Source organism: Branchiostoma lanceolatum, chromosome 9 (assembly GCF_035083965.1).
Source record: "Branchiostoma lanceolatum isolate klBraLanc5 chromosome 9, klBraLanc5.hap2, whole genome shotgun sequence".
NCBI classification, from domain to species: Eukaryota; Metazoa; Chordata; class Leptocardii; order Amphioxiformes; family Branchiostomatidae; genus Branchiostoma; species Branchiostoma lanceolatum.
In genome coordinates this window covers 4,164,158-4,190,403 of record NC_089730.1, presented here as the reverse complement: position 1 = coordinate 4,190,403, position 26,246 = coordinate 4,164,158, and the positions used below count along the sequence as shown (strand labels likewise).

The following is a 26,246-nucleotide window of genomic DNA, read 5'->3' as shown; positions in this document are numbered from 1 at the left end:
CTTTTGACCGATTAGAAAATTCACAGTACAAGACTACCAGCAGGCGGTCACATAATGACATATAATGATATTATCGGTCTAAGAAAATACAAAACAGCAGATTTAACGAGTCGTGGTTGCTCTTTTTCGAAGATGTTAGCTGTGAATCATATCAAGAAACACCTAAAGGATGAGTCAACACACGGCGAGGCGAGTATAGTTAGTTTTAAGACAGTGCGAGCCTAAGAAATCATATCGTTCCAGACATGGCGTTATTGTCGGACACATGCATATACTTGCAATCAAGTAAATCACTCCCCAAAATATGATGTACTGCGACACTACTATAATCAGGTACAGGTCCAGGTCCGGACCTGGACCTGGCCCTCTGGACCTGGACCTGGACCGGACCTGAATTTTCTGTACCGGTACCCACCCCTAGTGATGGTGTATCAGGAAATGTCATTAGTATAAAAACATAAAAACGTGTGATACTGACTATCATCATTCCATTACATGATATCATTTACCTTATCTATAATTCCTATACCTGCAGGATGGATGGCATTAATAGATTAAGTACATATTGTTGCATTGGTTATCATATCATGGGCTCAAACAATAATTTACTACATGAGTAGATATGCATGATGCCATGTTCTTATAGTATTTTACTGTCTCATACTAGTTTAAGTTATGTTGATATCACATAAAATCACAACAAAGTAGGCAACAAAAACTATTGCCTTGGCCACGAATGAATATTAGTTGTAATCGGTGTTCATGTTTGATCTATTGTAACAGATACACGATAACTATATAGACTAAGGTAGTGACTTTAAACCCGCAGTATGTGCTTGGTCCGAGCCAACCACACTGGTCTTAGAAGGGAGGGGTGTCATTTCACGAAAATGCTCAGATTCAACTTAATCCCTGATTTTCTTATGCTCCCAAGTCTTTGGAATACATTCATTTGAAAAATGTTTGAAATCAAGCCCAAAAACCCCCTCCGACCCCGGCCGAAAAAAAACTTTGTACCCTGAATACGGGTGTGTTTTTTTGGACAACATTCAAAGCCTCTCCGCCTTTGATTAAGTATGACGTAGTGTAAGGGCCTTACACTAATCTTCACCGTGAGAAGATCCTGGAAGGAGCAAAAAATTTACAACTGGACAATTCCAAGCTACTTTCTTTGATGTGCCTGACCCCAAAAAACAATCTGACAGCATTCATCTAACTAGTATTTTTTCAGAATAACCCAAAACATTTCAGTGACTTATAATGAGCCTCACGCAAAGCCAAATGGTAAAAACCACACAGTAAAGTGGGACTCGCTACAATGCTTTCTTTTCTAGCATTTGACCACATTTTCCTGGTCCCCCTCCCCAATAGGACAGCAATCCAATTAAAATTAGCACTCTAGGTGTGCTATACGTATAGTGACAAGCTAGTTAATTATCCTTTCTTGGCAGTGGGGATCAGAGGGATTCAGTTCCAACTTCACATTGTGGTAGGTCAGGTCATCAAAAAAAGGATCTAGCGGAGGAACTCCTACATAAACTTGGAATCAGATCATGGCTTTACGCTGGTTACAAAGACCAAAATGATATTCTAGGAAAGTAGACTTTGAGCGATCTTAGGCTGACATACACGTTGTGGTCTATAAGGCTACATCATGGGACATCTCTAGCCCTGGAGGCCTTTCCCTAATCTGAAACATCACCCGCCTGGGCTGCCTAGACATAGGAGGTCCTCTAGCACGTCCCGGTAGATCTTATCTGCCCTATGGAAAATCGGAATGGTTATTCTACGCGTGCGCGGAAAATTCCAGACATACCAAAATCAAATTTGTACGATAACCGGAATACCTTACAAACACAAACATATAACTGTTTGGCGCGCTGCTAAAGCGTCGCCAAAAATAGTGGGGAGATATGTTCTTCTGATGAAACACATCTATGTAATGATTTATCAGTTATGGAATTCTTGAACATTTCCAATATCACCAATGTCTATCCCCACGTTGTTTTCCAGTTTCTTGTGCTAAAGATTACACAAAGTGGCATGGAATCTGCTACAAGGTCTTCAGCACAGGCCAAGGGAAGACCTTCAGCGATGCAGCTGCGGTCTGTCGTGAAGACGGCGGCACCCTCGCCATGCCCCGAGACACTGAGACCAACGCCTTCCTGGTCTCCTTGTCCGCGAGCGTCCGCGGTACCCTCTGGTTCGGCCTGCACGATCAGCACGAAGAGGGAAGCTTTGAGTGGGTGGATGGTTCTGCACTTGGAACGTACAACTCCTGGGCTCCGGGACAACCGGACAACGGTCGGGGCGATGAGGATTGCGTTCTTTACTTCACGAAAGGCAATTGGTACGACGCACAATGCATGATGCCGTTACACTTCATATGCCAGGCTGTTCCAGGTACGTATTGATACTGTATCTTTTCCTGAAGCCATTCTAATGCTACGCTCCGATTTATAAATCCGGGGCCCGGCCGGGTAGCTTGTGGGAACAAAAAATATGACATAAAAGACCGTAAACAAAAACGTACAGAAAAACCACTCCTAACCGTATCTTGTATATTTTCTTGATATGCCTTTTTTGAATTTCCGTTTAGCCAAACAGCCCAGGCGGGCCCCGGACAGGAAATGGCATAACTAGTAAACAAGCAACAGCGTAAGCATATATATCACTAAGCACTTTAGACCAGCGTTGTTAATGAACCACGTCAAAACACATAATTCCTCATCTCATCTCATCCCTACCGATTATGCTAATTTTTTCAGGACGTCCATAGACGACAGGCGGAACTCTCACCACCACTGTACAACGGCTCTCCGATCGTCCGCAGTAAAAGTACCCAGTAAAACGTAAAACATAGCATCATAGCAACCATGGATCAAATCCGCAAATACATGTATATTGTAAATGACCTTATGAGTTTGATTACACGGAATGGAAAACATGATAAACCGAATGTAATGGATTAGTACTGTACATTGGTAGTCTTTTGTTTTTTGTTTGTATACTCGGTAAACCGTCTCAAGGCGTTGCACACCAGGTCTGTACTGAAGAGTTAAAGCTGCATATCCAGACAGATTTATATGATTCACTCACACCGGGAAGGACCCCTACTGTTTTCGATAAGTGTGGTGGGTTCTTTTACGTGCTCAAGGTGTGGCTCTCATCAAACACGGGACCTCCATTTAACGTCCTGAGGGACGTCCCTAACTGAAGCTAAGTACTCATTTTCACCTGAGTGAAGTGAAGTGAGGGAAGTCGTGTCAAGTGCCTTTCCCAAGGGCACAGCGTCAACGGGACAAATCAGGGAAGCCCGGATTCGAACCTGGTACCTCTGGGTTCTGGGGCCAAACACCCTGCCACTGCGCCACCGCGACGCCACAATGACTAGTCACCCCTAGCCCTCAGTTTTCATAGAGAGAGAACTTAGTACCTTTTTTTTTAAATCAGTACTGTACCTAAGTTGGAGGTGCGTATCTCGTTGCCTTTTATAAGTCACTAATTGATGAATATTCTTGTAACTGTTATTACACGTGACTGATGAATCTCTTCAACGATGTACCTAAGTTGGTTCGTACCTTAAAGTTTGTAATCACTTTGTATTATATTTTGTTACTTCAGTATATTTTGTTTATGTGTGCCTGCAGGGCACATTGAAAACCGCCCTTGTGGCGATACGTTGTCCCTGCGTAAATAAACTAAAATGAAAATGAAATGAAATTTACAGATCTTTTTGCAAGTAGCCAGAAGTTCTTTTACACCGTAGAATGTAAAAAGCCCCTGGTTTAGCCACATAAAATTTATTATCTGTTTCTGGACAATTTTTGATTAAATCCGAAAATCATTTCATCAAGTTGGTAGAACATATGATACTGGAGTTTTCTTTTACACAACCAGTAATGTATCTCGCCTGCTAAAGTTTCGGTGTCTCAAAGACACCTTCCTCAGAGCTCCCGACTGGAGTGCTGCTTCACGCCTATATAAGTAGCTCAAGTAGGTGCGGCAACAACACAATCCGAAGCGCCACCTACTTCACCTACTTCATCATCATCATCATCGGTCCTCCTCTTACGAAGTGTAGCAAGTGAAGTTTGCTGTCCAGAAATTCTTGTCGTTCATTGCAGAGAGGAGTTCTTGTCCTTCCACTTAAACTTCTAAAAATACCTTTTCTTATTTTTCTTGTTTCTTCTTATACACAGATAAATTTTCTAAAAAGAAGAAAACTTTCTGTGTTTTGAAAGAAATATTTTGTCGACGTCTGAGGGGTGAGAAAAATTCTAATATTTTCTATAAGATAACAAGAAAAATAATCTTGAAGTCAATAAAAATCGGAAATTTGGACTTGAAATTCAAGAAATTCTTGAGGGTTAAAATCTTTTCGAGAAACAGTTTCTTAACTTAAGGGAATGAGGAAAGTGCTCCTTGTTGTGAGAACTTCCGTGGAAAAAGAATCAGACTGATTCTTCAATTTTCTTTCTTATTCATTCTTGAAATTTTTGATATAAGAAAATTTGTCCACGAATTAAGAAAAACGAGAACAAGAAAGGCAATAAAACGTTTTGCAATGGTGACGATTAAATGGCTATACGTAAGTGGTGATTGACATTTTCAGCTATGTTTTGACACGTTGCAACTAAGATGCCTGGCCGTGTGGCTAAAGGTTAAAATGTGTCTACTTATTGTTCGACAGCCAACAGACATTTGAAGTTGGACTTTTCCACTAAGTTATTGATGAATTCGAATCCTTGATTCAAACAATCCTCTAGACAGGCTAATTGCCCGGAGAAATTTTCTAGCAGAGAGACAGCATTAGTGGTTGGTCCCGAGTAGTAACACATCGGTGACAGCAATTTCTAAACAGATATCAGGAATACAAATCCATATACTTTCCCCACAGTGAAATAGGCATGACTTTCTCTAAGTCCCGAAAAAGAAAATACTTCTTCTCTTGTTCCAAGGAGGACTTTTGGAATTTCTCGTCACAGCGCAGCCGGAGTCAATTTGTCAAACCCTGCGGGAGTCCCAATCACAGCGGAGGAGAGGGCGGGAGGGTGATCCACCCGGGAGATCTTATCTGACCTCCCATGGAATCTCAGGCTGGTTGTGCAGTCAGAAGCTCTGAGGAATATGTCTGATAGGCATCGAAACATATGCAGGTGATTGACATTACTGGTTGTGTAAAGGAAAACTCCAATATCCAATTTTCAACAAAATGTATGACAGACAGGATGAAAGCACTTCAAAAATTTCCCTTCGGCCCCACCAATTTAGTTTGTTTATTTGATTATGAAACGGCTCAGTTAAATTGTTATCAAGATTTCCTATAAGGTATAGGAAAAAACGTCGACCTCTAGCAAGGCACATAAAATTTTGCGATCTTACATCTGAGTGATGAAAATTAAGAAAAAGGTCTTCTATATTCCACACTCTCTTAACAGATCAAAGCTTCGAACAGTTGAAACATTTCATTCTTTGTTAAGTTTACTAATATAATTATGCTTGTGTCCTGATGCATTCTAGTTATTAAACTGTATTTGTTGGATCCCTTCGACCGAAATCTAAATAAAAAGGAAGAGACGCTAGTTTTATCAGTAATAACCTAAAACACAACGTTTCTTTAAGGTAAGGTCATGTTAATTTGATTATATGGATGACATCCACGCGCGCATCAATTTTAGCCCATTTCCAAAAATAAAATAAAAGTTTTCTACCATACTGTAAATCGTGCAAAGCAGCTACAAAATGAGCAAATATATGCCGTAAGTTGCAAAAAGATATTTCGGAAAACGAATACTAATGTCGTAAAATGGCAGAGTCAAAGAAGAATATGTGAATGAACAAAAATGAAGAGTCCATTATTGGGTATACAGCTCTCTGTGTGTTTAGTCCTTTGTTCAACCTTGTTGACCACATAAATTTCATAATGAAGTCAATTTATTCGAACGCTCGCATCAGTTTTGGGGTTACCAGATGATTTCATCCATATAATCAAATCAAAATGGCCTTAGACCCAAGCAACCGTTTGAAAACTTTTGCCACGTCGTGATTTTGCCGAATGTATATATTTATATCTATGTCTGATAGCCACTGCTCACCTTCCAATCCGCAGGTGTGCCCACCACCCATGACTCCACCATAAAGAGGGAGTCGATGGACCGCAGAATTTCCCTGAAAAACACATAATAAAACTTATAACAATAATGTTAAAGATTGAAATACCGAATAAAAAAGACTCCGTACGCAACCAAGTATTTTATTCAACCGGCGTTTCGATAAACGTCTGTCACCTTCGTCAGGGTAGTTCTGACTGGTTCACTTTGCACTGCAGCTATAGGTGGCGCTGCTTACAGATGCGGTCCCAAAAGTAAAGTATTTACATATGTACAGAGATAGTTAGCGCTGCATTTACCAGTGGAAGGTCACCGAAACGTCAGTTGAATAAAACACTTGGTTGTGTACAAAGTTTCTTTTGATTGAGCGGTGACTTGCAAACCTACAAAAACCATATGAATAACTGATCTACATGTATAAAATAAAGATTCAAACAAACTATTCACGAACGTTGAAATACTGTTAACAGAGGACTGTAAAATTGATTGGAAATCTTACTCGAAGTTATGTCCACAGCTTGACGGGTAGACCATTGACATCCTTAGCCTCTTGTCTGGTCCGATGACGAAGACCTGAAAAGCAAGGCCGTGTTACTATCTTTCATTGCAAACGGATTGAGACAAATTGAAAAACAAAGTTCACTTCATTTAACGTCCCTTCCGAAGGACTGGTGTAGCTCAACAAAGGTTGCTTGTCCCAGGATTTGAATCGGGGTCTCCCAGTTATGCTTAGGTCCCAATTGCGCTGGTGCCCGTAGAGGGTGGTCCCAGCCGGGCCTCGAAGCCACAAATTTGAGGGGGTGGGTACCTCCCGGTGTTCGCACTCATAGCTCACGGCGTCTATTTGTTACTGGGTCCCGCGTTGGTTTTAAGTCTAATTAAAATTATTCGGGGTCCCGGCTGGCAGCTGCAGGGTGTCCCGTGGGGCCACGTAGAGGTCACGGCCGAAAGTGCAAAACAAACAACAGCCCGTCAACTACAAGGCGGGGACCCTTTTTTTCCAATTGGTTACCTGATCATTACAAAAATAGTCGGTGCTCCACTGTGAGGCTGCTACCAATTGAGCTACAGGTACATCCCTTCGCTACTCACTGCTCGACAGGTGATAGGTACGCTGACGTCGTTCGGCTGGTCCAGGTCGATCAGCCCCAGCGCCTTGGCGATCTGCCGGTCCTGGTCGGCCACCATGCGGATTGGGAAGTCCCCTTCGATGCCCGCGGTCATCTTAACGTCCTGTCGGGAAGAGAGACGAAATACAAGTGGATATTGTATCACATGTACCCCTGTAAGAAAATTTCTAAAAGGCAAGCTAGCTAGCCATGCAGCCAGCCATGCAGCCAGCCATGCAGCCAGCCAGCCAGTCAGCCAACCAACCAACCAACCAACCAACCAATCGATCAATTAACAAACCAACCAACCAACCAGCCGACCGACCGACCAACCAACCAACCAACCAAAAAACCAACCAAGCAACCAACCAACCTACCAACCAACCAACCACCCAACTTACACAGGTTGCAATATTGACAGTCGTATCATTCGCCACTTAGATGAATCATGACGCCTTTGCATCAGTTATGCAAATTAGGAAGTTATTTGCATAATTGTATCTGTTGATGCTCCACTTGCAATAAACTACATATGTTGCATGTATTTGAGTCTTATAATGAAAAGCACTGCAAAGATAGATTTTCCTCATTAGTTATCCGAATAAAGTCCCAATTAGCATAATTTGCATATCATTGAGTTCATCTCTGTGTTACCTTCAAGCTACCTTCATACTAACTATCATGGAAAGCCGTTGTTCCTCTGTTCAGTTATTCTCCTTAGAAGATTTTCACAATATTAATAACGCACCTGTAGTTCCAGAGCAAGCTGTTAGGGGACCCAGACGTACACCACTTCTTTATTACATCACAAGCTATCAGCCACCCAAAAATCAAGACCATAGCATGTCCTGATCAAAAGATTAAAAAAAAGGAAGCTCTGCTGCAGTACCAAGGTCACATACCAGGGGGCCCAAAATCGACCTTCAATTTTGGCTTTACAACATGCCCACATACCAAATATGAATGCAATCCATCAAGAGGTTCTTGAATTATGCTAACTACAGTAGTGCGGAAACACAAACAAACAAACACACACAAACACACAAACACACGCATACACACAGATAGACAGACACACCCAAAACAATATCTCCATTCTTCATGAAGAAAACAAACCTTACCTCAATCCAGTCCTTGTTGCTGTCCCCGTTGTCGCAGGAGAGGGCCAGCATCTTCACCCCCCGCTTGTTGAACTCCGGGGCCAGTTGGGCCGCCCGGCCGAGCTCTGTGGTACAGATGGGCGTGAATGACCTTGGGTACGAGAACAGCACGGCCCAGCTGAAGTAGGAGGAATGAATGAATTAGTGAAGGATATTGGGGACGAGAACAGCACGGCCCCGCTGAAGTAGGGAAAATGAATGAATTAGTGAAGAATTTTGGGGACGAGAACAGCACGGCCCCGCTGAAGTAGGAGGAATGAATGAATTAATGAAGACTTTTAGGGACGAGAACAGCACGGCCCAGCTGAAGTAGGAGGAATGAGTAAATTAGTGAAGGACCTCGGGTAAGAGAATAGCACGGCCCAGCTGAAGTAGGAGGAATGAGTAAATTAGTGAAGGACCTCGGGTAAGAGAATAGCACGGCCCAGCTGAAGTAGGAGGAATGAGTAAATTAGTGAAGGACCTCGGGTAAGAGAATAGCACGGCCCAGCTGAAGTAGGAGGAATGAATGAATTAGTGAAGGTTATCGGGCACGAGATCAGCACGGCCCAGCTGAAGTAGGAGGAATGAATAAATTAGTGAAGGACCTCGGGTAAGAGAACAGCACGGCCCAGCTGAAGTAGGAGGAATTAATGAATTAGTGAAGGATATTGGGGACGAAAACAGCACGGCCCAGCTGAAGTAGGAGGAATGAGTAAATTAGTGAAGGACCTCGGGTAAGAGAACAGCACGGCCCAGCTGAAGTAGGAGGAATTAATGAATTAGTGAAGGATATTGGGGACGAAAACAGCATGGCCCAGCTGAAGTAGAAGGAATGAATAAATTAGTGAAGGACCTCGGGTACGAGAACAGCACGGCCCAGCTGAAGTAGGAGGAATGAATAAATTAGTGAAGGACCTCGGGTAAGAGAATAGCACGGCCCAGCTGAAGTAGGAGGAATTAATGAATTAGTGAAGGACCTCGGGTACGAGAACAACACGGCCCAGTTGAAGTAGGAGGAATGAATAGATTAGTGAAGGACCTCGGGTACGAGAACAGCACGGCCCAGCTGAAGTGGGAGGAATGAAGGAATAAGTGAAGGACCTCGGGTAAGAGAACAGCACGGCCCAGCTGAAGTAGGGGGAATGAATGAATTAGTGAAGGACCTCGGGTAAGAGAACAGCACGGCCCAGCTGAAGTAGGGGGAATGAATGAATTAGTGAAGAATTTTGGGGACGAGAACAGCACGGCCCATCTGAAGTAGGAGGAATGAACAAATGAACAACGCTGCTGGTGATGAGACGTCTGGATATATGGCCTCCGTCAGTCAGCATTGACCATGGTACAATCCTACAGCATGTCTAAACAGCCCTATATGAGCATGGCAGTCTCTGACATATAAATCACATCTGTAAGCTGACTCAGTGCTGTTGCAAAGTTCTTTTCTGCGGATCCGCTTTTCTTCTGCGCTGTGCATCAGTCTGGCTTCTCCTGATTTGAGCTGTCTGGACAGTGTGCATCTCCACCTGGAAAAGTCACTTGCAAGGTCCTCCCAGTGCTCCGTGTCAATAGCTAGAGCCTTCAAGTCCCTCTTCCAGACGTCTATAAATATAATATAATACACTACATGCGGAGTGAAGCTCCTGCTTCCACCAAGTTGTATACGGCTTCTGACTGCCCCTTTGTGTTCTCACCACTATAGACCCCCTGGGTATAAGCCCTGTGTCAACTGACAGGTACTAGGTGTTAGGTGTGTTTTCAACACTAGCTGTAGGGCCCCTAGGGACACACGGTGGTCAAATTCATGCTCAGAAACTCCCATGTCCAGCCGAATTCGAACGCTGTTCCACGAGGTTCGAAATGACGTAATCGAATCCGAACGCACGTTCGATTCGGGGTCACCTGCGGTCATCGCATGTTTTTACTGTAAACCAGCGAGGCCGGGCCCCTTTCCCCGCATCAGGAGAAAAACCTACTTCTTTCACAAATTTCATCTGTTTTCTGGAGAGTATATCTATGCTGGCACTTTGGTGTGGACATCTGACATGTAACAAAGCTGCTGGCGTCATTTTTGCTGACCTTGGATATTAGAAGGATTGTTTACGCCCGTGTCAATTACCCCCTCTCCTTATCCGTGCGGCATGACATGCGTTCAAACATCGTAAAGGTACGGCACCAAGAAACATCCACCTTACCTCATTAACGATTCAAAATGACCGTAACGGTTTTCCCGAGGTTTGTGTTTTTGGGATTTTTGAAAAATGCCCTTGGTTTTGAATTATGGGCAATTGAGTGCGAAAAATGTCAAAACACGTCATTTTTTCACGGATTTGTCGATATTAACTATACTTAGAATCAGAAATTAAAAAATCCCAAAAACACAAAGTTTTGTTTTGTTCCTGGTCGACGAAAAATATGAAAATAAGAGATATTCATTTACATTTGAAGCCTGGCCTTTGCGATGTGTGCCTGAAAAAACGGGCTCCCTAAAACCAGAGAATTATCGTGTTCGGGAGCAAAATATAAAGAAATCAGCCATTCAGCGCAAAATTACAACATTCAAAGTTTGTAAAATCACCAATTTCGTTTTATTTTGATAATATTTTCCGGTCCCCGCTATTCTGTTTATCTACAAATGTTTTGCCGTTAGCCAAAATGTTGCCTCGTGTAACCCGATACCTTGACGAACGCGCGTAGCAACGGGAAAGAATACCCTAGTGACAGACCACCGTGACAGGCCATCCCAACATGGGGATATTTGCCCAAGAATGTCAACTGACAAGCGACAGGTGCCGCTCGCTTGTTAGCTAGTGAGACTTATCATGCAAAATAACGGATTTTTAAACTTGACACATTAATCATGCAGATTAGGTAGCCCAAGATCTCATCATTTTGAGATTTTATACATACCTACCGGCGTATCAAACATCAAGACAATCCATCTAGGCAATCTCGAGTTATCGTGTTCAATACTGTTACTGCAAGAATGTTCGCGGTGGTTTCATGTTTGCCGTTTTCGCGTTGACCGTTTCACCGCAAACTTAAAACCACCGCAAACATTTTTGTGCAATGCTGTAGCAGTATTTGACTATATAGCGCTGCCACTAACTTAAAACCACTGCAAACACCCAATTTTCCCTTAGCGCGAAATTAAAAGCACGCAAACTTAAAATACATTTACAGTAACAGACACACAGACCCACACTAGGCAAAGCATAACCTTTTTGGTGAAGGTAATTAGTGAAGGATATTGGGTACAAGAATAGCACTTCCATAGGATCATTTACTCGAGATAATAGACGACGCAGGTGGAAGAGGGATGATGATGAGACCACAAATCCGACGGAAATTGGATTGAAAAGACTCCGCTTACGTTGGATGCGGTATCGAATGATGCTACATCCGTTGTGCAAAGGACGCAAACGTCAAGTACTCAATGTATCTCATTAAACACGGGAAATCATGCTTGCATGGATAAAAATATCGCTTTTGGTTCCCTCCTTCAGACCAGTCTAGTGCATAGTGGCACATAAGGCAGCAAGTTTGATTTCTGTTTTCTGTAGCAGGGTATATTTTTACAGGGAGAGGTTGCTAGCCCGTCCCCTTAACGTACTCGAGGCACCTCCTCGAACACGGGACCCCTATATTACGTCTCTTCGGAATGCAGGTTCAACCAGGATTCCCTTCCCTGGATTCGAACCGGGGTCTCACAGTTACTATTCACCACATTGTATTATTACAGCCAGTAGGTAACAATTGGTGAAATGGGGCTTTTGTAGCGTGCTTGAGGCACCTCTCGAACACGGGACATCTACTTTATGTCCCATCCGAAAGACGAATGCAGCGCCAACCAAGATGCCCTTACATGGATTCGAACCGGGGCATCCCTGTTCAAGTAATTGGAAACAAGAGCTCTACTGTGAGGCTGCTACCAAATGAGCTACACGGAGTCATTTCCTATTCCATGTGCACCTGCCCGTATGGTTTTCCGTTTCTGTGTCGAGTCGACAGCTTCTACAAAATTACCAGCATGTGTGGGGGAGAAAAATGAAATTGTGATCGGGCCACCCGATGGGGTTACGCTGTATTAGAGGAACCGCAATTATCTTCGTTAGGGCGACACACCAGTAATCCGGAAATAGGTTTGGTACCCTTGGTAAAGGTAGTTGTAAAGGGGCTTTTTTCAGGATATGTTGATATTTAGGAGCTGGATTTTACAGGTAAGGGTTTCTACCTTCTTATTAAGTTGAAAAATCAGACTTTCATCCATGTTTACGTTTGTGGTGTCTGTAGGCCTGCAAACTTTGCTGTTTTTGTGTGATTATCAGGTGGAGAAGGGGGTCAAAGGTCAATTTTTGTAAACAAGGCCGGATTCGTAGGGGTTGTGCCAATTAGAAAGTTGAAATCATTCTCTAGATTGAAACTTTAGATCTATAGAGGCCTGACAGCCCTGCCAATGCATGTTTTTCAGGGACTAAAACTCAGTTAGGTGACTTTTGACAGCCTGTTTCTTACATGATTACCAGTAAAGGTAGGAAGCTTGATTGCGATCCTGTGGCCTTAGTGCAGGTGCGTGTGTGTGTCAGTGTGTGCGTGTGTCTGTGTTTGTTTGTGTGTTTCAACAGCAAAACTCGAGCGGTTGTGGATATCTCGATGCCCTTTTGTTTTGTCAGGTGTTTGCATGCAAATGATTCTGGACTCCCTAGCGGTGCCTTCGATGTCACTGCCGCAGGGCTTCCGGTTTTTGTATCTTCTGTTCTGGACAAGAAGTTGAATGCGCATGAGTATCAGGCTTCCTTGGACCAAGCCAGAATGATACTCACGATCCTGATATGGTAAAATGGTAAAGCACTTTTTTAGATAGCTAGTAATGCAATACGCTTTCACCACGAGTTGTGTATTTTCAGCAAAGCACACAGGGTCACAAAGAGTTCTCGATAAGATTCCCATTCCACTATACGGCGATCATGCTGCAGTCATTGATTTCATAATTGGAAAATCATGAAAAATGTAAAAGTACTATTTAAAAGACAAAGAACACACAAAGCGTTTTTCATCAATGAAATTCGTTAAGCGATCTGTCAAATTTCAGGTCACAGCACTGTCGTCTCCTTAGTGGAAATGGGGTGTAAGCGTGTTGACGTTTAGAGGTTTTAACTAGGTCTCATGCCTGAATTACTCCAAAAGAGTGTGGGCTAAAAAAATAGTTGGGCCCCAAAGTCAGGAGTTTAAGTCGATGATAATTTGCCTTTAATCGATCCCACCTGATATAATAAGCATTTGAGATGAAAGCTTGTTCATCTCTGACAGGATAAGGCAGGAAAGTTTCGGCATCCAAGCGATTGTCGGACGTACACGCTATTTTGACCTGCGTACTGCGGTCGGGCTCTCTCGGCACCAGAAAGCCTCTTGCGGCTGGCAGGTAACGGCAGTTTTAAATGCCATTACAGATCGCTCCCTAGGTTATATTTTGCTGACAATTTTTTTGATCGTGTGTGCTTGCAAAAGAAAGTAAAACATCTCCGGAAACTCTGTGTTTTTATTGGAATTACGGCCATGAAAGGTTCGTGTTTTAACGTTATCTCCTATGGGATGGCCTAACTGGCGTGTGAGACCTTATATATACGGGCCGGGGTTGACGCTTGAGGCTCCCGCATACACGGGGTTGCCAGCTTTACGTCCCCATCCGAAGGGACAAATGCCACCCCCGAAACCCCGATACCCAAGCGGAGACAGAACAGAACTTCTACTTACGATCCTGAGATGTAGTCATGAAGGTTGCCGCTCTCCACGTCGTTTCCCAAGTAGAAGTTGGGGAGCTCGTCCCCGAGGCTCATGATAGGCATGTTGGCGGTACTGGTCGCTGAAAGCAAAATATGAACATTGGACCTCATCATCATTCAAATTCAATTCACAATTTGTTTTTGGTTGTCCCAATACATAAAGGACTCCTAGTGCGGCTTGTTTCTGTGCTCTTTTCAAACGCGCTAAGTATGAAATCATGATCATTAATCTGCTTATACGAGCAAGTAAATGTTGATATCATGCAGATTGCATGTCCAGAATATTTTGAATGTTTTGAAATTGCTTTGGGCTCCTTTAAAGGCACCCAGAGTATTTTATGAGGCTTGAAAACTAGAAATATTCTAGTTGCTGTAATATTTGTGAAATTGACATTTAATGCCACTGTTTATCACATTTGCCTGCGGATTCCTCATCAAAAGTGCTCAAAAGCGGCACAAAAATAAGCTAGATGGTGATGTTTTAGTTTCACGTACCTAGTGTAAATAGACCGATACCATAGCCTCGCCCACCTCCGTCAAAACTTAGAAATGCAAAATTAAAACCTAACAATGCAAATATTTGATGAACATGCTGTCACACTCTTATTGGTCGAACCGCTAATTGTGATGGACAGTCAGGATCAGTCTATTAGGGCTTGGATTTTCTGTCAGTTCTCACCCACAACAACATCGTATCTTTGCTCCTTTAATGTCGATATGTAATGGCATAGTGTTACTGAAACTTACTAGGTGTAGGAATTGCTAGAAATTTGAGTTTTTCTATTCAAGTTTCAAGCCTCATAAATGCTCTGGATGCCTTTAAACCATGATTGAATATTCTGGGCAGTTTAGAAGTGGCTATGAGAGGATAGAGTCTCTTGCTCAAGTAGTTTCAAAAAGGATCCCATTTTCGGAACACCCATAACAATTCAATGCCTACCCCTGGTTGGAGGGGGTAGGGGCGTAGGGGGTATTTTCCGTGTAGAATTTGTTGGAAATGCGTTTGATGACAGTTGAATTGACATAACTGCTTTTGAGGGTAAATTCTTATCTGAAGTTTGTATCTTACTGTTTGTTATGATCCGTGCCTATCCCAGTGTGGCAAAAATTGCAATAAAGATCTTTCGTCATTCATATTTATCAATATTCATATCATTGCATTGACAACGAACAGCAGCAAATAACACAATAAAAAGGGAAATGTTATAGAGGAGAGGCCAGCGGAGAGCTGACGTCATAGTTGACGTCATATGCGTGAACGTGGCTACGTGGTCCTAGCCATAGGTATCCTAGACTAGGAGACTAGGAATGTACATCTTCAATAGGAAAATGATTGGATCAAATCACATTCACTCTCTCTCTCTTTCTCTCTCTCTCTCTCTCTCTGTGTGTGTGTGTCTCTCTCTCTCTCTCTCTCTCTCTCTCTCTCTCTGTCTCTCTCTCTCTCTCTCTCTGTCTCTCTCTCTCTCTCTCTCTCTCTCTCTCTCTCTCTCTCTCTCTCTCTCTCTCTCTCTCACAAAATTGTTTTAGCCTGAAGACCGAAGAAGAAGTACTAGTGAGTTGGTTGCTTTTATGTTGACCGAAAAGCAGAATTAATGATAAACAGGATTTTCACAGGACTGGGCACGATTTTGTCATAGTCCCTGTGGTATTCATTAGCACATAATATGGGCTCGTTACACTGAATAGCCTATCCAGTTTCATTAATTGGCTTCGCCTACGATTCAAATTGTGCATAATCTGCAACGGATCACAAACATATTCAAGTCGTGTGTTCTTTTCAAATGCGTTTAGGGCCTGTTACACTTGTGCGTATATTCATGTGCGTATGGGTTGCGTATTCACATATTTTTGGGGTTTAGTTAAAGTTTGTAGGGAAGAAGTTATTTTCTGCTTTAACCCACCGTTCTGCAGCCTGGTTATCGAACCGAAAACATTTTTACTTTTTTGGGCACAAACTGTACCTAAACCAAGAAAGTCAATATGCAACTTATATAATTAGGCGGACTTAACCCCTGTCCTGCTGGAGTTCCGGAGCAAAAATATACCCCCACTGCTGAAGTGCGCAGAAAAATTTGAAAGAAAGGGAACTCGTTTGATATTGCTCAATTTTAGTTACCACGCTGTACAACAACCGCGCGGGTGCAACTAGCGCATTGTAGAAATATTCCCAACCCAGCAATTGTCTGGGCTAGCACACAGAACAAGAATGTACAACCCGGCAATTGCCGGGTGTAGCAGGACTGCCGGGTGTAGCAGGACTAGGGATATACGCTCAAGGGCCCGCTTCGAATGACGCATAACCCCAGAAAGAATATCTCAACAACATCAACATTACTAGGCTTTCTGTTTGTTTCATGCAAACGTTTACAAAAATGGAGCATTTTGCCTTGCACTGCGTAACAATAGTAAGATCCTAATTTCAAAGCATATGATTTTGTCTAGAATCATTTTGCCGGCATTTTCGGTATCGGTGTCTATGGCTCTCTCTAAAATTGCGCGCACTGTTAGGGCCCTGTCACACTTGTGCGTATATTCAAGTGCGCATGAGTTCCGCAATAAAATTTATTTGGTTTAAGTAAATTTTGCGGGGAGGAAGTTATTTTCTACATTGACCTACCGTTGAACAGTCTAGTTATCAAACTAAAGAAATTACTTCCTCGGCTGCAAACTTAGCCCTAAACTAAAACATGTTAAAACGCAACTCATGCGGGCTTGTATATACGCACAAGTGTGACAGGGGCTTTAGAAATAGCCGTAGAAACACAGAAAAGACAGTACATCTTGAAATAACTCCAAACGATTATCTGCTTGGACATTATTTGAATCCAGCGAATTCGGCTGCAGACAAAACTCCTTTTGCGCAGACAATCCACTTGTCTTTTTACAGCACTTGAAATATGTTTTTGTGTCTTATCATCACATAATCACGTGCAATTTGCTTAGATAGATTGAATAGTTACTAGTATATCAAAGACCCCACACATTTGACATCGGCATCTTCTTATGATGCCCGTTTCTATCAAGACTACGGGCTATTTTGCATAGAAGCGTCTTCTTATGATGCCCGTTTCTATCCAGACTACGGGCTATTTTGCATAGAAGCGTCTTCTTATAATGCCCGTCTCTATCAAGACTACGGGCTATTTTGCATAGAAGCGTCTTCTTATGATGCCCGTTTCTATCAAGACTACGGGCTATTTTGCATAGAAGCGTCTTCTTATGATGCCCGTTTCTATCAAGACTATGGGCTAATTTGCATAGAAGCGTCTTCTTATATTATGATGCCCGTTTCTATCAAGACTACGGGCTATTTTTCATAGAAGCGTCTTCTTATGATGCCCGTTTCTATCAAGACTACGGGCTATTTTGCATAGAAGCGTCTTCTTATGATGCCCATTTCTATCAAGACTACGCGCTATTTTGCATAGAAGCGTCTTCTTATGATGCCCGTTTCTATCAAGACTATGGGCTATTTTGCATAGAAGCGTCTTCTTATATTATGATGCCCGTTTCTATCAAGACTACGTGCTATTTTGCATAGAAGCGTCTTCTTATATTATGATGCCCGTTTCTATCAAGACTACGTGCTATTTTGCATGGAAGCGTCTTCTTATGATGCCCATTTCTATCAAGACTACGAGCTATTTTTCATAGAAGCGTCTTCTTATGATGCCCGTTTCTATCAAGACTACGGGCTATTTTGCATAGAAGCGTCTTCTTATGATGCCCGTTTCTATCAAGACTATGGGCTATTTTGCATAGAAGCGTCTTCTTATATTATGATGCCCGTTTCTATCAAGACTACGGGCTATTTTTCATAGAAGCGTCTTCTTATGATGCCCGTTTCTATCAAGACTACGGGCTATTTTGCATAGAAGCGTCTTCTTATGATGCCCGTTTCTATCAAGACTACGCGCTATTTTGCATAGAAGCGTCTTCTTATGATGCCCGTTTCTATCAAGACTATGGGCTATTTTGCATAGAAGCGTCTTCTTATATTATGATGCCCGTTTCTATCAAGACTACGTGCTATTTTGCATAGAAGCGTCTTCTTATATTATGATGCCCGTTTCTATCAAGACTACGTGCTATTTTGCATAGAAGCGTCTTCTTATATTATGATGCCCGTTTCTATCAAGACTACGGGCTATTTTGCATGGAAGCGTCTTCTTATGATGCCCGTTTCTATCAAGACTACGGGCTATTTTGCATGGAAGCGTCTTCTTATGATGCCCGTCTCTATCAAGACTACGTGCTATTTTGCATGGAAGCGTCTTCTTATATTATGATGCCCGTTTCTATCAAGACTACGGGCTATTTTGCATGGAAGCGTCTTCTTATATTATGATGCCCGTTTCTATCAAGACTACGGGCTATTTTGCATGGAAGCGTCTTCTTATGATGCCCGTTTCTATCAAGACTACGCGCTATTTTGCATAGAAGCGTCTTCTTATGATGCCCGTTTCTATCAAGACTACGCGCTATTTTGCATAGAAGCGTCTTCTTATGATGCCCGTTTCTATCAAGACTATGGGCTAATTTGCATAGAAGCGTCTTCTTATATTATGATGCCCGTTTCTATCAAGACTACGGGCTATTTTGCATGGAAGCGTCTTCTTATGATGCCCGTTTCTATCAAGACTACGGGCTATTTTGCATAGAAGCGTCTTCTTATGATGCCCGTTTCTATCAAGACTACGCGCTATTTTGCATAGAAGCGTCTTCTTATGATGCCCGTTTCTATCAAGACTACGCGCTATTTTGCATAGAAGCGTCTTCTTATGATGCCCGTTTCTATCAAGACTATGGGCTAATTTGCATAGAAGCGTCTTCTTATATTATGATGCCCGTTTCTATCAAGACTACGGGCTATTTTGCATGGAAGCGTCTTCTTATGATGCCCGTTTCTATCAAGACTACGGGCTATTTTGCATAGAAGCGTCTTCTTATGATGCCCGTTTCTATCAAGACTACTGGCTATTTTGCATGGAAGCGTCTTCTTATGATGCCCGTTTCTATCAAGACTACGGGCTATTTTGCATAGAAGTGTTGTTTGACCTGTTTGGCCAGTTAACGTTACTAGTAGTTACATTTACTGCACAACGTTTTCATAGTATTTAATTCAACGAATGGCTAGTTCTCTTACTAAACAACAATTCTAGGGGACTAATCTACTGTACATAGCACTATATACTTGAACAGTCTTTGGCTGAATTTGAAACACTAAGATACTGTATAGTTTCTTATGTAAACAAATTTCAATTCTGGGTTGATAACTTTGGTACTTAAAGGCACGACGACTTCACTGTATTTATTGTTCTTTTCTGAGCTGTTATCAAATTTGTATCAATTAATGAACCTCCTTGCTTAATATTAGACTGAAGCGAGGAAAGACGATAGTTTACACGCGAAAGGCCCGGACATTATCTCTGTAGTATTTTATCCAGTTGTAAATATCTTAGCTGGACATCGTAGGCACGCAAATATCGGTACCAGAGGAATTTGCTAGCCTCCATCAGGCCTTTTTGCGGTGGTATATACGGATCGTCCATAGTCTCGCAGAATTCGGTAAAAAAGAGGAAACATTGAACAGGTCAGTCAGTCTACGAGAAAGTTAACATTTTCCCCTCGCGTTAATCCATTTATGGTTTTAATCATCTCAAATCCAAAGGTTCTGACTTTGTTCAGAAAATAAGCGGAATATACTTTTATCACATTTTATTTCACCGATATTCTATAAACTAACTAAGACCAGTCAAACCCTCTGGGGGCCAAACTCCCTAGTCTCTACCAGGCCCCGCGGATGACTGTAAAACAGAAGAAATTGGCCAAATAGAGTGAATAGTAAGCCAAGGGAGTCGGCTACGGAGAGAGGGTCCAATATGCCATCTAGTGGTCGCAAACTGTAACTTCTACAGTGAACTATTAGACTTCTCCGTCGACCAGCGACCTGTGGAGCCTGGTAGAGGCTTAACCCCCCCCTGGCAAATCGTTCTCCCTTTCGCCAGCGTAGTTAGTCATGGTAGAAACCATGAATTTGCGGCGAACAACACACTTTTGCTGTTGGTTGGAAACCACAGTGACACCATTCTTCAATATCTGGAAATATGGCTTCTCCGGACATCAAAACCTTCGCCCCCCCCTCCCTCTCGCTGGACCCGCGGCACGCTGGCGACGTCGCTGCGGCCGATCGAATTGACTAAGCAATCAACGAATTTCATCGACAAAAAAACGAATGTTTTAAAGCTTTGTGTGTTTTGTTGTCTTTTTGTCCAACTTGTACGTGTTGAATGATATTCTCATTATAAAGTCAAGGGTAACACAAGTCCAGTTTAGGACGCAGCGACGCCACCAGTGTGCCGCGGGTCCAGTAAGAGGGGGGCTTTAATGAAAGCAATCACTGAACTCTATCCGAATGTCTAAAATGAGGAACTGGGTTACTGACCTTTTTTAACCGCGGCTAAATCCTCTGAAAATTATCCTCTTAGTGAGGCTTACAGGTTGAGCTTTAATATGCTTATTGTCTGTTGTTTGTCACGGGAGGCTGGCGAGGAATAATCAGAAAACAATACATATCAAGCAAAACAAAGCCCAATCCGTAATGATATAATTATAAGCCTGCTAATAAGGACTAGGAAAACGTGTTTTTCCGGTTACCTGACCGACCATAGAATAAAACTTGCCAACCCCAGCCTTTTTTCATGGTCAGCCGCTGGCATGGGACACAGATTTTTCTATCTAACATGTGAGTCATGAAAATGTTGTAATATCATTGTCCAACAATACTTGTGCTGATTAGCTGTGAGAATTCGAAGCAGTACTCCAGTCAAAGCTCTGAGTAAAGGTGTCTAACAGATACCGTAATGTCAGTATGTAAGATTCATTCGTTGTTTAAAAAGAATCTCCAATATCCAATACTTGTGCTAGTACGGTGTATATCTGTATAACCAAAATATGACCTAAAAAAGAGCAACAGTGTCCTGATTCTTTTAATATCGATATTCAATATTCTAAAACCATATTTGTAAGATCACTTCAGCCGAAATCTTAAAAAAAAAAAAAGCAACGAAAAACAGCTGAATCCCTACCCACCGACCCTATAAACAAGAGCGTACTCGGAACAAAACATAAATTTCCCTAGGCCTCCAATCTGGACCAATTCGAACCCTACTACTCCTAGCTCCGGATAGATCTAGTAAAATCAATGGTATATTTACCTCTTTGATGCAGTCAATTCGAATCCACGGCGTTTTCTATTCTAGATCTGCTGTGTTGCGTCGTCTTAGCTAGCTGTAGCGTTTCGTCCGTGTATCCGAGTACACCCTATAGAATGTTACACAAAACAGCCGGGCAGCTCAACAGGTGCTTACGTTATGAAAACACGACCCCGCGCACCTCACGTCGCCATGGTTACGGTCTCAAGGGAAATGAAAGGGGGCGTCATACTAGAAGTGTGATGGAAATGAAGTAATCGTTTGGACGGAGTAATCGTTAGCCTCGATCCGCCAAACCTTCCTACGGATCGTAGAATTCGGAACAAAAAAGGAATGATTGGCCAGTAGTGTCAGTCCACGGTAAGATACTGTAAATACAGAAATGTTCGCGGTGGTTTTATGCTCGCGGTTTCCACGGCTTTAAAACCACCGCGAACATTTTTGTCCTATACTGTAGCACTATGTGACTATAGCACTGCCGCAAACTTAAAACCACCGCAAACACTCCATTTTCGCCTTTAACAGCGCGAAATAAAAACCACGCGAACTTAAATGTATTTACAATATATATTTACCGCGCTCGCAAATGAATATGGTTGCCAAATTTCCCTGGCAAATAGTTTTCCTATATATAGCTGGCGTAGTTAGTCTGATAGAGACCATGTATCGTCTGAATGATCTATTTTTAAACCTCCTTGATCCAATACTTACACGTTCCTCCGAAGTTTATATACAATGGCCGCCGCCAGTCAATATTGAGTGAATAGAAAGGCAAGGCAGTCATTTGAGGTGAAGTATATTGCTTTTTCTAGTACTAGCTTGCTATAGTAGTAGTGCAATGCGGTTTCACTATGGCTCGCGTTTTTAGCCAAGCACACCGGGTCACCCCTACTCTGTTTTAAAGTGTGTTGGGTTCTTTTACGAGAAAAGGTTTGACGCTTGTGGCTAATCATAGACCTGAAGCTACCTCATAGTCATACAGCGGGCCACCGGCTTTACGTCACCATCCGTCAAATGACGACTGCAATCCCTTACAACATGTCCGGGCTGGGTATCCGACCCTAGGATCGAACTCCGGTCCACGGATCCAAGGAACTTATTCCAGACGACCAAGCAGTCGGGTTGCTTTCCCGCTTGCGCCACAAGCTAATATATATAAGTGCAGGTCATGGTGATAAAAACAGAAGTACAATTACAATGAAAGAAGAACGTTGTATCTTACTACATCTACAAATGTTTACTGCTATGTACAGCTTTAACTTCTTCTCGCTACATTATTCACCATGGTAAGTTACGCCCACGAAAACTTCAAGTTCAACTGATTCGATCCCCAGATAACCCGCAAGGGGCAAAGTAGGGGGGGGGGAGGTCCCAGGCTAAGGCGGTCAGGCCTCCAGCCTGGCGCGGTATGACTCAACGGTGGGAGCCGTAACAACCGCGCCAGGCAGGGCGTTCCACTCGGGGATGGTGCGGGGGAAGAATGAATGTTTGTAAGAGTCTGTCCGGGCGTTAAGTGGTTGAAGTTTGAGCGTGTGGCTCCCCCGGGTGCGCCCCTGAGCTGGTTTCAGTAGACTATCTGTGTTAATATTGATGTAGTTATTGACTAGCTTATAGAAAATAGAGAAATTAGGATATAGATAGCAGCATTTGTTAGGAGTGGTTAATCATATGAAGGAGCTATCTTTAAACCTCCTTGAATCAGTACATGTTTCTCCGAAATTTATGTACTAACAATGGCCGCCGGCGCCGTCAGTCAATATTGACAATGGTATCACACCCACGAGAAAGGAAGGATATTGATAGCAACACACTGAAATAACTTGGGCAACGAAACAACTCTCGCTCGTTTTAGTGTACAATCAGAAGTCACGAGCGAAGATCGTATCAAACATTCTCTGGTCGCTAAGGCCATGTTGGTTTGATTATATGGATGGCGTCATCTGAGAACCCGAAAACTCATGCGAGCGTGCGAATAAAAAAGTTGCCTTCATTATGAAATATACTGATCAGGAAGGATGAACAAAATTAAACACACAGAGTATGGAATACTGAAATATAGGTTCTTCTTTTTTGTTATTTCAAAACTTCTTCTTTGACTTTGGCATTCTACAACATTACTATCCGTTTTCTAAAATATTTTTTTTTGCAATTTACAGCATGTATTTTCTTATTTTCAAGCTGCTTTTTACGATTTTCAGTATCACCAAAAACTTTTTATTTGATTTGGAAACGGACCAAAATTGATGCGCGCGCGTATGCCATCCATATAATCAAATCAACATGGCCTAAGATTCAAACCAAGAAGCCAATAGCCCTGGCAGACAGGAACCGTTGACCCACACATCTGGTTGAAGATTCCATTGAACGTCCATACCTGCAACTCCAAGGAGGTTAACCTCCTTGGCGATTCTAAGGAATACGGGAACCCACAATGGACACGTAATTTGGCCGAACAAGCTTTCCAATCATGGAAGGTGTTTGTATGATGTACATCGTCATGGTGAATGTAGATCAACTGGCACTCACAGTCAGGTATATTCCATATCAGGCTGCTTTGGGAAATATTAATTGGAAATGAAATATTACACGCACGGTTTTCCTGGAACACAGCATGCTGAAATTACTCTATAGCTCCAGTTCAAACACGGTAGATTCCAGCTATTTGCATTACTGTTAATGACATATTTCGTGGATATGCATAAAAATATGAAAACCCAAACCATTTCCCATTTATTTCATTATAAATAAAATGGCATAATTGCATTATTCGCCCCTCTGATCGCATCCAAGTAGAATATCATAATTGTCCCGCCTACGGATTTTCAAAATTTTCAGTTGGCTGGCGCAATAATTTTTCAAAGCCTAGTAGTGGCCGAGGTTTCCAGCGCTGCAAGGAAGGGCAGACTTTAAAGGCAACCTAAGCAATATTAGGGCACTGAAAGTCATATATTCAAAATCATTTTTTTTCTGATTTCTATCCATAGTAAGTTTAGATAACACTATCCCATCGCATATCGAGCATCATGGAGCAAAAATGTGATGTCGTTGTGTGGTGGGAGCTCATTGAAAATCTGAGCACTTGGAGGCCAGCCATCATTTCAAATCTTCCGAACATGCACGATCCTGACCGATAAGTGCCGAACGCTTCCGAAGAAATAATCACGTGGTCATGGCTCAATGTGCTTGGGCATTGTGACGTCACGCGGCCGGAAGTTACCGAAAATTGTCGACAGAAAACGGTTACGGCTGGATTCTGGGCTGATTTTTTGGGGGACCCAATAAATAAAATACTCCTTTTGTGGCTTGCTTCTGTGCTATTTTTAAACGCCCAAAGTATGAAATAATGATGCAGATGTGCTAATATAGGGAAGTAAATGTAAATTTCAACCTCACCAAACAGAATTGCTTTCCCCAGAATATTTCAAGTTCTACCCCCTGAAATCGCTTAGGGCACCTTTAAAGGATCTGCTTAACTTTCTTTCAACACTTTAGACAGTGTATGAATTCAAAATAAACACATGGTTGATTGTAATACAGGTTTGCAGTAGCACAACATATTTTGATTTCATCGGCGTCCATATTATATACTTTCATATACAAGTTAACATGGAATTTCAATTTCAAAATATATCGAATTAAAAACGGCAAAAGCAGAGAAAAGGTAAGACAATTTGCACGATGCGGCAACAGGAAAAAAAAGGAAAGACGCTAGAAGTTGGCCGGATAATCTGATAATTATCAAAATTCAGTGCCAAGAAGAGTACCTTTTCCTAAGGTACACTATACACTACAAATTCAGGACCAAGGGCAGTACCATTCTTAATAGTGCTCTACAGATAACACATTCAGGACCAAGGAGAGGACCATTCTTTAGTGTTCTAGAGATAACACATTCAGCACCGATGAGAATCATTCTCTCCAGTGATCTACAGACTATACATTCAGTACTAAGGACGGTTCTTTAATTTCTCATTTTTCTGTTACTGACTGAGTCTACTCTTACGAAGGTCTCACTGCTTGATATGAATTTGTGGCAACTCACTGCTCTCCAAGCAGAGGTTGTTGGGATAAAATTATGACCTTCTTATCATGTGCCCTGTTTTTTGTTAAGGGGTGCTAACAAAAAATGGGGCACATGGCAAGAAGGCCACAATTTTACCCAACGACCTCTGCTTGGTAGAGTAGCAACTCACTTCCACACCAGTGTGTATGCAATGATGCAGTGATGAAACTCCCGCCGTGTATTTCCTCACATTTGGGGCAAGCTATATACCTGTACCTGACCTATATACCTGTACACTGAAGATTCAGATTTGATAAAACAGTCAGTGGAAACCAGTGGAAATGGTGGGCACTCGTTTTATTTCAAACAGCTGAAAAAGTGTTGACAATCAGAAGAGCATGTTAGTCATTCCATGTAATTTGAACCAGAGCCACCATGTACGTGTTCGAACAGAGGGCAAAGGCTCAGTTGCTGTATGAAACTTTTACAAAGCCGCAAAGCTTACAAAAAGTTGTAAACTCATACTTTGGTAGAGATTGTATTCTAGCACTCTAGTGGTCTTCAAGTTGTTAGTTCAATTTATTCCTTTGCTCACCAACATTGAGAACACTTCCTTCCATTGGCTAAGGTCTAGTCCCTATAAAAAAACTCCATGGTGATACCAACTCTGACTGAAACCTCAGGATGAGACCTTTCTGTGTTAGTTCCATACATTCTTCTGCTGTGCGTACCAACATCATGAAAACACTTCATTTTATTGGATAAGCTCTGGCATCTCTAATACTCCATGGTGATACCATCTCTGACTGAAACCTCGGTGAGAGACCAGTTCTAAATCTATTGGTAGCTGAGACTCTTTGGGGTCACACAAGGACAGCTTTC

The 26,246-nt window shown here is 42.3% G+C and overlaps 1 protein-coding gene across 4 annotated transcripts in view; it reads right to left on the bottom strand.

Annotated features, from left to right (window-relative positions):
• The window catches only part of LOC136441824 (peroxiredoxin-6-like), a 30,689-nt gene extending 9,156 nt beyond the window's left edge, over positions 1–21,533 (bottom strand). Inside the window, exons 1-7 of one of the 4 annotated variants that reach the window (XM_066438340.1) lie at positions 21,365–21,533; positions 14,116–14,224; positions 9,404–9,430; positions 8,344–8,473; positions 7,206–7,346; positions 6,613–6,686; positions 6,099–6,171 (exon numbers count right to left, since the gene is read on the bottom strand). In XM_066438340.1, the coding sequence (XP_066294437.1) occupies positions 6,099–6,171; positions 6,613–6,686; positions 7,206–7,346; positions 8,344–8,473; positions 9,404–9,430; positions 14,116–14,207 (537 nt within the window). In that variant the 5' untranslated portion in view covers positions 14,208–14,224; positions 21,365–21,533. Of the gene's footprint in view, positions 1–6,098; positions 6,172–6,612; positions 6,687–7,205; positions 7,347–8,343; positions 8,501–9,217; positions 9,245–9,403; positions 9,431–14,115; positions 14,225–20,592; positions 20,692–21,364 lie in introns of all 4 variants that reach the window. The other 3 variants (XM_066438341.1, XM_066438339.1, XM_066438338.1) reach the window with 3 other exon arrangements.
• Positions 21,534–26,246: the final 4,713 nt, after the last annotated feature.